Source organism: Magnolia sinica, chromosome 3, assembly GCF_029962835.1.
Source record: "Magnolia sinica isolate HGM2019 chromosome 3, MsV1, whole genome shotgun sequence".
Lineage (NCBI taxonomy): Eukaryota > Viridiplantae > Streptophyta > Magnoliopsida > Magnoliales > Magnoliaceae > Magnolia > Magnolia sinica.
Window position 1 is genome coordinate 41,711,055 of NC_080575.1, and position 15,518 is coordinate 41,726,572.

Genomic DNA, 15,518 nt, shown 5'->3' on the forward strand with positions numbered 1-15,518 from the left:
GACCGTATTCTCATGCTCCTTGGACCCTGCATTGCACCATGGTGTTTGTGCCTTCCCTGTTTCACTATGAGGTGAGAGAAAGAAATGAGACATATAAATGGGGCCATCTACTTGTTTTTTTGTTTTTTTACTGGACTGTCATTGTATACCATCTTCATTGTATCAAGGAGGCAGATTGGCTTGTCTTCCCACATGTCATTGATTTAAGCAGGCCACTGAGATCCGTGTTTCGGCTCCCCAATTGAGTTGTATAATCATGTCGCTCGGTTTATAATAAAAATAATAATATAATAATAATCTAGAATATAACATGCCATGCCTGTAGATATGCGCCCAACACCGTCCATCCACCTTTACCCAAGAAAGGGAAAAAAAAAAAGTAATCAAAGATGAATCTCACTAACATAGGAGACACATATTGGAATGAATTCATGGATTTTGCCACTTTTCACACTAGAGATTGATACATCATTTGATAAGTTGGGATCGAATCCAAGACCTCAATGTTGAAATGCACCGACTTCAACTGACCTATGGGCTCGGACCCAAAATTTGATACATGAAAACACTAAATCTCAGTTGGTTAGCTCAGAAAACTCTCTTTTCGCTGTCTCTATCAGTGTGTACAAGAACTTGTTAGAATCACAATTACAAGGGTTGGTGAGGGCTGCATGAGCTAAGAAAGGAAGCTTTCTTAATGCTCTTCCACTAAATCCCTGAAAAGGAGTATCCAAACAACCACAATGCTTGAGAATGGGGAGTACTTGTTTACTATTGTGCTTTCTGATAACCAACAAGTCATTTGAGGATTCTAGGTACTGACCTCACAAACCTCTGCAGCTTCAAGCAGCTGCTTTGACAGATGAATTGGACCTTGAGGCTTCACCACCTCGGATGCATTCAGCTTCTCTCGTAAGCTTGCATAGTTCGGAAGCATGCAATGATCATGATCCTAGAAAAATGCATTGCCAATATATAAGGAATTGTGATCCAACCATGGCTGGGTCCCATCCGATCACATTAATCATGGGGACCCATCGCCTATTTCATCAGATAGAATTGGTACAGTACCGACAATAGTATCATGCTCAACTACCATAGTTCTCCAGTCCAGTACTTCTAGTTATGGTCTATTTAGAGCTTTTCCAAGGAAATACTAACGAGATTAGAATAATCAAAGGGATAAGATTTAGTAGGGTTCTAGGGTTATAAAAGTGCTTTAAATATATGGGCCTGTGTTTGTGACCGTTTTTTTTTTTCTTTCTTTCTTTCTACATTATTTCTTGATTTTAAAGGTTTTTTTTTTTTTTGGCTGAATTTTAACTCTATTGTGAGTTTGATGATTCTGTTGTTGATTTTCCTTCCAAATTATATATTCTAGTTGATGAATTTATTTTGATTGGGATTACCGAGACCTTAGATGAACAAATCGTACAGAGGTTGGGTGAGTTGCAGCATTGACCTGTGACTTGTCTGAAAAACCTGTTGACCTGGTGAGACTACAAAACCAACGTCACTTTGACAAGTTCTATCATGACTAGTCACTCTGCCGAATCAAAAGAAATGCGGCAGAGTCATGTTATCGTATGTTGCTTTCCTCTCAGCACCAGGTAAGGGGCCTCCCCAAAACCTGGTGCTCATTGACCACTGGATACTTCGTTAAAAAAATGACATCAAGTCTTTTAACATTTGAAGAACCATGAAATTGTTAATTAAAGAGGAAAAAGGGAACAAATAATATAGCCTTGCCTTTAGGATATGCCGTTTACAAGGGGCCTGCAAGTATCACAAATCTCTTACATGGTCACATACACGGAGCGATCTACTATTTGTGATTTAAGCTTTATTTTCACAAAGCTCACACGCAACATGTAAGTTCTAAACATGAATCATGAATTTTTATTACTTATCTTTTTTAGTATTTTGATTTTTTAAAAATATAAAATAACTTAATTTGGAAAACATGACTTCCCCAGTCACTGTGCTGACCCACCCAAGTCAAAATTTATAGGCAGACTCAGTTGAGTCTGAGTCCCTTCTCAACCTTGAATTGTACAACCAACATGCGATAAGTTTTCCCTGGGGAGGAAATATGCTTAGACACAATAGAGGAGACAAACTACTTGTTTGTTCTCGTCTACAATGACTACCGAAAAAAGGCCTACTGGAATAGGATTAGAACATGCATACTTTCCTGCCCATGTGCTATGAAATTTGAATCTCATCAGTATCACATCATTTCTGATGCTCAAAATCGTGTAAAATCCATAATTGTGCAATATCCACACATCTGAGCACTCATGGGCTAAGCAGTTTCCTATTCCTTCAAAGAGGTTACACGATATTGACAGGGTTTCCAACAATTAAGAAACCTGAAACTCGTGGCACCCAAACCCAATATTTTATCAGATCATAAAGTCTACATGATTGTCAGAGCAAAGAGTTTGAGCAGCAGGGAAAAGGTAATACCTGAGAACATTCTAAAATTCCAACTCGTTGAAGTTCTTGCAAGCACGATCTCAATATTTCGTAGCGTGCTTGAAGAGTAGGGGGTCCAACATATGCCTTGATATCAGCCCGATCAACAAAAGCAATATCTGCAATCAAAACAACAGTAAGCTCATGCATTTTGAAAAGGTTGAGAATTATCATCATACAATATGGCATCAGATTATTAACATCTACATGCATGATGACATGTGATGCCACGTGAAAAACTATGAAGAAACCTAACAGAAGATTTCAGAGCAAGGAATGCCGAAAATCTAGTCATAAGAATGACAAGAGCTCACCTAGTTGGGAGATGATAAATGAACAGACCTAAGGACACTCCCATATCCCTAAAGTGCCCCTATGCATCATTGCTTGATCAGTCGAACAACTGAGGTGCATTTTTCCTATTCTTGTGACTCGGTTAGCATTGCTCTCTAAGAATAAGAGCCAAATGAAATTCGAATAATGATTTCCACTGTCAATTTGAGCGAAATCGTAAAGCTCCATCACATTGATGGGTTAGTGTCTATCAACAATTTGTTTCCAAACAGATGACCTATATGATGCTGCTGAAAGAGGCGGCCCTGGGTTCTAAAACACTTATGCCACATGAAGCTGTCTTATCAACTTAGTTGTCAGTTTTCATGAAGAATAAAATATCCTCAAATCAACTTATGGAATTAAAGAGATCCAATGGTGACTGCATTGTAGTGCATGGATGATTTCAGGGGTTCAGACATGGAATTTTGGGCTGAATGGGAAACCGTGGCATTTGGAGGGCCTTTTTGTATATGTTGAAGGGTCGATTACAAATATCTGCAGTTTTAAGAATTTTAACACCCTAGATCTTAGCTTTGACTAACATGTGGAAGACTCAAACAGGAGTTTCATCAAAGCTGCACACACAAGCACGCATGCACACATGCAAGCCTACACACACACGCATGCACATGCACGCACGCACGCACACAAGCGCAGACACCCGCACACACACATGCATGTGTGCACACACACATATATATTGTTTTTTGGACGCATAATTTAGGTTAAAGTTAGAGAAGTTTTCTTCTTTTAGATTGTGTTGAGCCCATTAAAGACCAAAATGCCTAGTTCTATGTTAGCTTTAACAGGTAGATCATGATCTTTACCTCTCTATTTCTATTGCTTTTTCCATTCTGGACTATGTTTGTTGGACCTAATTCAAAAAGATTTCTTACTTTCACCAAATCATGCAATGGGAGACAAAACAGCAATCTTTACATCTTCAATACAGTCCATTAGTTGAACAGGGAACTACATTTTTCTTGTTCAAAAGTGCTTAAAGTTTTGGTTGATCTTAGAACACCATTGCATGAAGGTCGGAATTTCAGAAGTTTTCAGCAAGATTCTCTTCGTCACCACCATTACATGTCCACCAGTTTTATGATTGTTAGTATTATGTGCCCTGGAAATCCAATCACCAAGATTATTCATTAGTGGAATGCTTTCTATATGCCTCATTAATTTTGTGTGTGGAACTAATAAAACATGTGGATATGCTTATGGGTTAGAGAGGGTTTCCTCTGGTGTCCCAAGGGAAGATGAGGTTGGACGCAGTGGCCATTAGCTTGAGAAGAGTTGTGTTTCACGGATCACAGTACCCTAAATTTCATGGCCACAGTAGCAGGATTGGGCAATCTGTGAAAGGTTGGGTGGTTATCCTGTGTGTGGATTTTTTTTCCTTTAATGTCCATTTTGAGGGTTGTAGAAAAGAAGATTTTTTGTGTCTTTATGTGATCATCAGGATAGCAGGATGATCCCCATTGATCCCCTTTTTCTATTGTATCCTCTCTTCTTTTGGCTTGTGCTGATGAAGTTCCGTGTTACCTCCGAAAAGAGAAAAGAAAAACATATGTAGCACACTATGCTAATCAAAATTTACCTAAGATGTACTTCCCACTACCAATCCCAATTTCAACTAGTCATGCAATTGAAACGCCTCCTCCTTCCACTAACTATACTGCACTGTTTCCATCATAACTGCAGCTAACTTTATCAGATCTGTACTAGTTATAGTTCTCGGTTACTGAATGCAAGAATAAATTTCAAAAAGACTTCCAAACAATAAGATTTCTACTAGTTATGGCTTCTGATAACTGAATTGGTTTAGTGAGTGCATAGAGACAGCCTTCCTATGGTGGAAGAGTATAGCTTTTGATTGGGTAGGTTAGTAAGCAATAATGAATAAAGGTTTGTTAGAATCTAAAGTAATAAAGGTCATCAACCTCCAAACATCTGACATCCATCAATGCCATACCAATTGCTGTTGTTATGTTTGAAGTTGTTAGAATGATCACATTCGGCCAGGATTTTAATCTGTCCATCTGAGTGAGCAAAGCGTTCACAACCTGAAATTATCAAACAAAAAAGTTACAAAAGCATCAAAATTATTGATTCCATGACATGTCTAGGAAATTTGATGCCCGATATAATACTAGACAGCAATGTCTTTAACATTGACTAGATTGATATCAGAATCAGGTTAAGAACAACAAATAACATTACCCGAATAGAGTCTGATGGTTCAGAACCAGACAAGGCAGCTTGTCTGGCAGCAGCAAGGCTTTCAACTTCATCTATAGCACCATGCATTCCAAGATGAGGAAAAAAAAAAAAATGTCAGATACCAATCAATGAATCATAAGAACTTGAGGGATATTGACAGACAAGGTTCTCGGCAAATGTTTATGAAGGCTCATCTCTAGACAAAAACACAAAGATACATAGGCCTAACTTCTGAGTGCTTGAACATAACCGATACATCACAAGTGCCAGTCTGATGAAATTAGCTTCCATTCTCAAGATGAGCCGCAGAAGTTACGAGGAACAATGCAATGCAAAAAGTATCCATATGAATGGTTAACATTTCATCACGTATCCTATATATTGCTGAAAAGTGCAAACACATTAGACTTTGTCATTAACAATATAATATGCCACCCAACAGGCCAATACATATAGGATCTCTGACTATGACGTTCTAATGCATATATGATGCAGGACAATTAACCACTTGCTCTAAAAGCTTGAACTGTTAGAGCATGGTGAATCAATCCTTTATCTCATAGCCCAGGCCTCACATCTCATGTGTTAAGACCTAGGCTGAACCCCCCTCGTGGGTCCCAAATCACATGGGTACCACCTCACACGAGCCAACCGAATCACACGGGTGGGGCCCGCCTCTCACAAGCCACTCGCCTCATACGGGCTGCCCACCCTGAGTGTGTCCCCACATACCACAGGCTACACCACTCGAGCCCGGTGTGAAAATGCCCCTGCATTAATCACCCCTGGTGAGGAGTCTCAAACACGAGACCTCCCGCTTTGATACCAATTTGATGTAGGACAATTAACTACTTGCTCTAAAAGCTCAAACTATTAGAGCATGGTGAATCAATCATTTATCTCATAGCCCAAGCCCCACTTCTCATGGGTTAGGAACTCGGCTGAACCCTCCTCGTAGGCCCCAAATCACATGGGTACCACCTCACACGAGCCACACGAATCACACGAGTGGGGCCTGCCTCTCACGAGTCACTCGCCTCACGTGGGCCGGCCACCCCGAGTGTGCCCCCGCATTCCACATGCTACCCCACTCGAGCCCGGTGTGAAAATGTACCTGCATTAATATATGTGTATCCTTTGCCAATGGAGCACTACTTCAGGGAAAACTAATGACATTATAGGCAACATATATCATGCAAACCATCAGTTAGCTATCACTTCAGGACATGTGCAGTATGTGAAATAACATTGATGCCTTAGCGACATAGCCCAAGTGCAAATAACAGCCCATCCGAATGGCCAAGGTTGGGCCCTACCCAGCCAGATGAGGGAGTGGGGACTGATAAACTATTTTCAGAAACTAAAGGATGCTGACAATAATATGATATGGTTTCCATACAATGCTGCAGTATGCACTATGGTAACCCATTAAGGGGAGTTTAATTCCCAGTTCTTCTCTAGTGAGGACTCGGCTTGTTTTGTCTTCTCATTTTCATAAAAACCTCAAACATGAAAATGAGGTTTTAGAGAGGTTTTATAATACTTGAGGGGAATTTTCAATCTACCCATATTATTTTCTCAAAATCAAAGATCGTGGTTTGGATGATGTGATTCTGGCTTTCTTAGGGCATCATCCCGCCTTGATACAGGGACATGTGATGACCTAATCCTAGATGCATGTATAATCAAGTTAAAAAATGTTCAAATAAATACACGAATCAACTAACTGTTTCCAATCAAAGGGATTAGGTAAATTTCAATACAAAGATGAAGTCATTCCGTCAGGATCATGCCCCTTAGCATAAAATCACATAAACAGTAAAAGGGGCGGACCTAGGGATATGAGGATATCTCAGATCTAGCATAAGTTAGTCCATTGTTAAGTTTGGATTTGATTCTACTAACTAATCATCCCTCTTTTCCGTTCAAACTAGAAAGGGGATATCCAGAGAGGAATGAAAGAGGTGAAGAATGAAGGGTTCGAGTTGAAGAAAGTACATGTCCTTTTGTCGTCAAAAGAAAAGGAGGAGGATGATTCTTACATTTTCCTACACCTCAAAGATCTAGAAAGAAGGAAACCTGAAATCGGGGTGGAATCCTTAACACCCAAGGGCTAATCCTGAAACCCTAATCTCTTGAAAAAAGAGAAAGAAAAGAGACGAATTTCTATCCATTCAATAATAATGAAAATAGGGTTTCTCATAACGTATATATAAGTTATGGAAAAAGTAAAAGCACACTAAAGCCCTCTGAAAACAAGAAAAATAACAAAAAAAAGACGAAAAATTAAAGAAAGTGCAATCAAGCCCCTGAAATAAGAAAAAAGAACAAACACGCCTAAAACTAAAACACCCGTGTAGTAGGGTGTGAAATCCGACCCATGGATCTATGGTCAGGGTGCAGTCATGCCGCTCTTGCACTCGTAGCGCGTCAGAAAATGGGTTCGATGGATCCGACATCCATCCACATCAACTCCTCCGCTCCGGTACTTTGTCAGCAACGCCTCCTCCTCTGCTACACTTTAAAGGGTGCACCACTAATGTCTGCATCATGCCCTTTCAAGGGTGTCTATCTGGCTTGTGGCAAAACATAAACCCTAATCATCAATCACCTCGTCAATAGAACAATGATGATCGTGAATTGGTGCCCTATGTGGGCGCAAAGCACGCCAACCACTTGTTTATCCATAGCGAGTTCTTCTGAATTATATGGAGTGAGGTGTGGGCCCTCTTTGAAACTGCATGAATCTTGCAAGGATTAACATAACTGTTCTTTCGAGCATGGAATTGGGGGATGTCAGGCAAGAAGAGATCTGTCCTAAGGCATCTCTCTTTTGAATGTGATTTGGTTCTATGGAGAGAACACAAACTAGTAGGTCTTTTAACAATAAATCAGAATCTCCAGATATGGCTTTTTCTAGAGCTAAAGGTAGGTGATCTTTCGGGCAATGAGTCTCTCGCAATTTAAGGGATGTAGTAGGGATGACTTCTGTTGCTCATAGAATGTCTTTCTTTAGTTTTGAGGGATGACCCCTCATCATTCCCTTTTACTAATGCAGGGGCATTTTCACACCGGGCTTGAGTGGGGTTGCCTGTGGGATGCAGGGACACACTCAGGGTGGGCGACCCATGTGAGGCAGTGCCCATGTGATTTGGGGCCCATGAGGGGGGTTCGGCCGAGGTCCTAACCCTTGAGATGTGGGGCCTAAGTTATAAGATAAAGGGATTGATTCATCATGCTCTAACAGTTCAAGCTTTTAGAGCAAGTAGTTAATTGTCCTACATGAAATTGGCATAAGAACACGAGACCTCCTCACTGAGGGGTGATTAATGCAGGGGCATTTTCACAATGGGCTTGAGTGGGATTGCCTGTGGGATGCAGGGACACATTCGGGGTGGGCGGCCTGTGTGAGGCGGGCCCCACCCGTGTGAGGCGGGTGGCTCGTGTGAGGCGATACCCATGTGATTTGAGGCCCACGAGGGGGGTTCGACCGAGGTCCTAACCCACGAGATGTGGGGCCTGCGCTATGAGATAAAGAGATTGATTCACCATGCTCTAACAATTCGAGCTTTTAGAGCAAGTGGTTAATTGTCCTGCATCATTTACCTGTCTGTATTTTCATCTCCCCTCTTTTGAGTGGTGATAATATATATATATATATATATATATATATATATATAGTGCTACTACGTGCGCGCGTGTTTGTGTGTGTTTCTAGATTGCCTCATTTTATAACCCCATATTTTCGGTGGGTTTTGGTATAACTGTTAATAGGTTTCGGCTAATAAGACACTTTATGCATGAATATTCTACTCGAAAACCACTCCTGCTTCAAATCATGCTTTTGATTCACACTCCAACTTCCGCATCCTAGCAATTAACACTTTCAATGGTATGCTTCCCTGCACTCAAATCTATTGCCACTTCCCTTCCCACTTTGTGCACATATAACATAAGCTCCCCTTTATTGCATGTTTAGTCCATAACAAACCCCAAGTAAAAGGGGTCAGTGCAAAAGGAACGAGTTATTCTCTGTTTTTTTTATTAATTTTCTTTTGTTTTTATTTTTGAACTTCAAATAAATTTGGTTAGGGTTTAAGACTTGATACTTCCATTTGGTGCTTCTTGATTTGTACATTTCTTAAAGATTTTGGGTTTCTGAACTCTACTTGTCTTCTTTTTTTTTTTTGAACGATGATGATATATTAAAAAAAAGCCAAGGCCAAAGAAAGCACAAATACAAATATACACATATACAAAAATACAACACCCATCGGAATGCCCCCAAACGGAGACGGGAAGCAAGAAAAGAACTAAACTTCCACCCAATGCTTCATATTCAGAATTGCCCTATTGAATATTTTCACCGGCCTTCTCATTTTTCTCCTTGAACAACGTTGGTTCCTTTCCCACCATAAAGCCCATAGAGTCACTAATAGACCAAGCTATAAGAATCTCCCCTATCGTCTTTGGGAACACCCAAAGAACCCAAAAAAAATTGTAAAAGAATATCCCAAACCTCTCTGGCGAAATCACAGCAAAAGAATAAATGATCCGCAGATTCCGCATCTTTGAAGCACAATAAGCACATGTTTGGGAGATACATATTCCGCTTACATAGATTGTCTATTGTTTGCACTTTATTCCTACCTACTAGCTAACCAAATGCCGCCACCTTCAATGGAGCATTGTAGTGCCACATATATGTCGTTGCCGCAATCTCAAAATGAACCTCGCCCGCACACAAGAACCGATAAAATGATATAATTGAGAAAGAACCTGTTTTCAATTTGCACCATCGCAAGGAATCCACTTCTGAAAGCAGAGGGGAAATCTTTAATACATCTCAAGCAATAGAACCAACTCTTCAATCTCCCCATCTGAGAAAGATTCCTTCTAAAAATTGGACTCCATAAAACCTCCTCCCCTCTTATAGAATAACAATTGCTCACCACCTCCTCCTCTCCCCTAGCTATCCTAGCTAAAGAAGGAAACATCTCAGCCAACCTCTCATCACCCACCCACATATACTCCGAAAATCTAATGCTATTACCATCCCCCAACTGGAAGCCTATTCCCTCCCATACTCTCTCTTTTAAGGATGCTATTGACTTCCATAAGTAAGAAGACCGATACGAGGATAATTCCTTCGGCCACCACCCTCCTTCCTCTACACCATATTTTTTCGCTATTACCTTCCTCCATCTAGCCTCTCCCTCCACCCCAAACCTCCAAACCCATTTCCCCAAAAGAGCTAAGTTCATCTCTTCTAACTTTAAGATCCCCGCTCCTCCTTGAATCATTGGTTTACATACTTCCTCCCATTTCATAAGATGGAACTTGTGTTTCTCCCCTGACCCCTCCCACAAAAAATCCCTTCTCGTCTCTCCAAAGCGTTTAGAATAGATTTTGGGCACTTGAACTCTACTTGTCCTCCCTAGATCACATATAAACCATGTAATGCAATAAATCATGAAGGCGTTACGGATATTAAATTCAATACACAATCAATTATGCACACAATATTCCTAGAAAAAATTAGCATATTTGATGATTGTAGACCATCAAAATCTAACAATCAAAGGTCGATGACATTCTAAACATTCAACATGCTAACAAATAATAACTTGTTGTTTCACATTTCTGACTAATACCAAGCTTTGTTCCTCATTTGTTTCTATTTACACACAATCATATACGCATATATAGCGACTTATTATCAAAGAAAATATATGATGATATGGCTGGTACATATTGTGTCAATAATGAGACTAAAGAGGTGGTGAATGTCACATTTGGAGTTTGGAGAGGCTTTAGTTTGAGGTTTAAATTTGGCAAAACCAACAGTATTTTAAACACAGCTTCTGTAGGAATATTTATAGAGTCAAAGCTTTAGTTAAATGCCATGGTGAGCAGATTCCTCAAAGCAACATCTTTCCTTACCTAGGTTCTGTGATTCAAAACAATGGATAGACATGGGTAGATGAAGTGGACTATGCTAGAGTGTTTTGTGATTGTCACAATGCCTACGGAACTCTAAGGGAAGATTTTATAAGGCAAATATTCAACCAGCTATGCAGAAACATAAGCAAAGAATGAGCACTACAGTGACAGGGATTTAAGATGTATGTGTGGGAAGACTAGGAAGGATAGAATAGGGTTTATGTATGGGTACATGGATCCATCAATAGCGAAAGTATATGATTTGATTCAACAAGATCTAGTTTGGGCCAATTAATATCAGAATTTGGTTAATGATCGAGCTCCAACTATAATAGGGTCAGGTACCCAACTCTGGTACTTGGCAGACACTTAAATATGTATACCTTACATTGTTTTTAAACTTATTATATAATATATTTGCGTGAAACATGAAGTGAGCTTCCCCATTTCTTGCTGTTTTTCTTTATCAAGTGATGGATTGTTTTTGCTTCCACCATCTCCAAGGAATTTTTCATAAGAGGAAGTAGAAGAGTTCACTCGGATGCTGGGGCAGCTTCATTGCATTTAGCCTTCAACGGGTGTTATAGATTCCTTGGTGTGGCATAAAGGAAATCTGGTCAATTCTTGGTTCGCTCCTTCTACAGGTTTCTAGTTTAATCTTCTTTTCAAATGCACAATGGGCACATTGCCTTTATTTGGTTTTCCCAAAAGTCATTGCCTTTGCCCGGTTGGTGGGGAGGAATAAGATTCTCATGGTTGACAACCAGGAAGATGATGATTACCAATGTCTGTATGTTACGCATACAAGATGTAGAGTTGATTGATTGCCTCTTTTTACATTCCCATTTGCTAGTGAAACGTGATAGAGGTTTTAGGCGACTTTTAACGTGTCTTGGGTGATGTTGGGATCTATCAAGAGTTTTTTTTTCCTCTTGGCATGGGGGTGCAGTTTGAAGAAAGGGAGAATCTTTGGAGGCTCTCCTCATTGGCGGCTATTTGGGCTTCATCAGGAGAGGAATAATCGATGTTTTTGCAACCAAAGTAGGTCAGTGTCATAAGTCTTTAATAGGGTTAATTCGATGTAATGGATTGGGCATCAAATATAAAGGCTCTTGCTAAGTTCCCACTCTCAGATTCTTGGTCTACTTTGTACTTGCTCTTGTATGCTTTTTGGCTTTTGCCTTTTTATAATAACATTGTTACCTTTCAAAAAAAAAAAGGCTAAGAGAAATTGACAGTTTAGTAAAGCAAGAATCGCACAGAGTTCAACTAGGCAACAGGAGCAACAAATTCATGGAAATTGAGGCCATGGCTCTAAGTAAAGCCTTTGGTCACAAGTCGGAACTTGTAACGATCCACTTCTCCATTAGGCTTTTGCTTAACTGTGAAGGCCCCTATATCTAATCACTTTCTTCCCTAGAGGTAACTGAACCATATCCCATGTCTGATTTTACTCGAGAGCCTACATTTCTTCCAACATGGCACTTTTCCACTCTAGATGAAAGAAATGCACAATATGAAGGTGAAAGGGAGTGATGGGGTCAAATTTGGTAATTGGATGAGCAGCGCATTACCCCTTCTCTTTGCATAAAGCAATAGGAAGATGTGTTGAAGCAAAGTTGAGGGGCATACCTTGTTCTAGAACAACAAATGGAGGGCGGTCATGAGGTGACAGTTGATTATCATTCTTCTTTCTTCAAACATATGTTTTCAAGATCCCAGTCTATTGTGAAGGAGTTGGGCAAGAAAGCAAAAGGAGAAGATGAGAACCACCATCAGAAGAAAGGAAAGGAGATTCAAGCAACGGAAAAGGTAGAAAACAAGAAGATAGGGACTCTCTCTTAATTGGATAAACAATAAAATTCTTGTGAGATGAATAGAAAGTGTGCCTTTAAAGAAGGTGACATCCATAAATAATGAATAGTAAAGAGAGGTCAATCTTATTGTAAAACTTGAATTTGTGTCTTTCCTCCTAAGATCCTAGTAGACATTCTATTGATTGGGTAAGCAAAAATTGACATTCATTTCAAGAGGGCATGTGCTACTTCCAAAAGGAATTGACTATTTCTCTCAACCACCTCATTTTGTTGTGGAGTATATGGACAAATAATTTGAGTATATGGACAAATAATTTGAGACTCAATATCATGATCCAACAAGTTAGAAGATTATAGGGCTATATACTCTCCTCAACATCAGTAAATGATCCATTAGCAATTCTCACACTATCAGAGCCAAAAGGGAATGAATATGACTAAAAATGAGTGCATACCCTTCAGATGATTGTTCACTCCAGAATCAATGATCCATGAACTAGTAGGAGCATTAGAAGCTAGATTAGCAGAAGCAAAGATCCCTAGCTTATCTGGGACAAACTGGTGAGATCAAGTGGCCTCAAGAATATTAAGACAACTATTGAGTTCAAAATTTTCTTCCATAAGAGATCAACAAGAAACATGTTCCATTAAGCCCCATCATCAATCCAATTGCTCACACACCATTACCAAGCATACACCTATGCACACCAACTACACAATCACCTTCCTCAACATATGAATATACAACTCACTTCACATCCCCAAAAATTCAAACCATGAACTTAGAAGTTTTACCAATAAGAAAAACCTAAACAAGGTTTTGTATGCATCTATTTCTTACAAAAAAGAAATCACTGCACCAACACATCATAGGAGAATTTCACGATTCTTGTTTCCAATGATGGGGAATGACCAACCTCACCTAATCCTTGTGACAAATCTCCACAAAAAAGCCCTAGGAAAAATTATGCAACCAAAAAAAAAAAAAAATCCAAACTTTCCACATTTCAAGTGAAGCACCTCCAAAAAACTTTTAAACAATCCCAGAAATCTTATCATATATCCTCTAAAATCACCCTCTTTCAAATCCCATAGCTTTCCCCTTCAGATGACAACCCGGCCTTACACTGCTAGTGCCATCCGTATAGCCTGATTGGATGACACAAGAAGTGGGTAGAGCTGGGCAAGGTACGACTCGACTCGTCCAACTTGTTTAGACCTGACTCAATCCGAATTGAGCGGGTGAGTCGATTCAAATCGAGTAGACTTCTTCCAATCCGAACTCAAACCTCGATACTGACTTGTTTCGATCCAAAACTCGACTCGTACACACACACATATATATATATAATTAAAAAAATAAAAAACTCAGATCTGATGTTTCAGATCTTAGATACTGTGTAGTTGATGGAGAGGCTGCAATTCTAGCAAGTGCACCTAGGCTTTGAGTTGTGATTTCAGCCTATGGATACCCACTGCACCCGACCCGACTTGGTGCCAACTCGACCTGACTCAGTACTTGCGATTGGGTCGGACTCGGTCCAGATTAGTCCAGGCCAGACCCGGACTAGGATTGGGTCAGGCATGCTGGACTCAGTACCAAGTCGGGTTGAGTTCGGGTCAAGTCTATTTCAAAACCAGATCAAGTCGGGTCGGCCCTAACTCAGTCCGACTCGACTCAATGCCCAGCTTTAGCAGTGGGCCCCATTACTGGAGTTCTTGAACAACACAAGATTAAGCTTGGATACCAAGTAAGGAGAGAAGAAAGAGAGAAAGATGGAGAAAGGGCAAGGAAGAAGGAAACGGGAAAAAAAAAATGAGGGAGAGAGAGTTTGGGGCAAGATATTTAGCTCAAAGACTTACATATACTTTATATTTGAGATAAAGAAAGTAGTATGATACTCCTCAAGAATAGAAGGGAATATATGCATGCTGCATAAACAAAACATATCTCTCTACAAGTCCCAACATAATGGTCGAGCCAGGTCATAAACTCTTGGGCTTCATAGCATTAATTTAGATTGTGTTCAGGTTTGGGGTTAGCTCCCATGGGCTTGGCTCCATATTGAATTATTGACGAATTTTCTAAGGTATTAAGGTTGTTTTCCTATTATAATCTTGCAGAACTCATTTTAATGGGCAAGACCCCCACTTTAAGGATTAGGTCACAGATGGGGTGATTGGCGAAATAGGATTCACAAAGCTAACCACAAATACCCAGGACCAAGTTATGATGATGACTACGAAAGATATTTGGTTGGATGACTTTTAAATTGTAGATCATTAGTCCTAGGGCTCCCTAATGCCGCATAGGAGAGATTTAACAGTTGATCTTATAATCGGATGATTGGATTTGTGCAACTTCCAAGTAGATCTTCCATTCAGTATGATGTGCATCCAATGGACGGTGGCTCATGTGATTTAGGACTCGAAATTGATGGTGTATAGTTTAAACTTAACAAAGAGTTGTGTGATGTTTCGTTGCAATCGAGTTCCTAGAAATAGGTTTTCATGATGGTACATTGGTTCATATCCAAAAGTTAACGATTGGATGGCTTGATATATAGATGAAGAGTGCTCCCATTAGATTAAGGCTTTACTGCATATAAATGGTCAAAATGAGCTTGATTGGATTGTTAGACTTACACATGTATGCTGGAATAATCGTAAGCGTACATACTCGTGTGCATGTGTAAACGCACCTAAATCCCGAGTCATTAC

General features: G+C 39.9%; 1 protein-coding gene across 1 annotated transcript in view; it reads right to left on the minus strand.

The window, feature by feature from the left end:
* Positions 1-418: 418 nt before the first annotated feature.
* LOC131239842 (pachytene checkpoint protein 2 homolog) overlaps positions 419-15,518 on the minus strand; it is an 86,343-nt gene continuing 71,243 nt past the window's right edge. Inside the window, exons 10-14 of the mRNA XM_058237726.1 lie at positions 5,038-5,108; positions 4,790-4,880; positions 2,470-2,597; positions 824-952; positions 419-716 (exon numbers count right to left, since the gene is read on the minus strand). Coding sequence (XP_058093709.1) covers positions 576-716; positions 824-952; positions 2,470-2,597; positions 4,790-4,880; positions 5,038-5,108 — 560 coding nt within the window. The 3' untranslated portion in view covers positions 419-575. The remainder of the gene's footprint in view (positions 717-823; positions 953-2,469; positions 2,598-4,789; positions 4,881-5,037; positions 5,109-15,518) is intronic.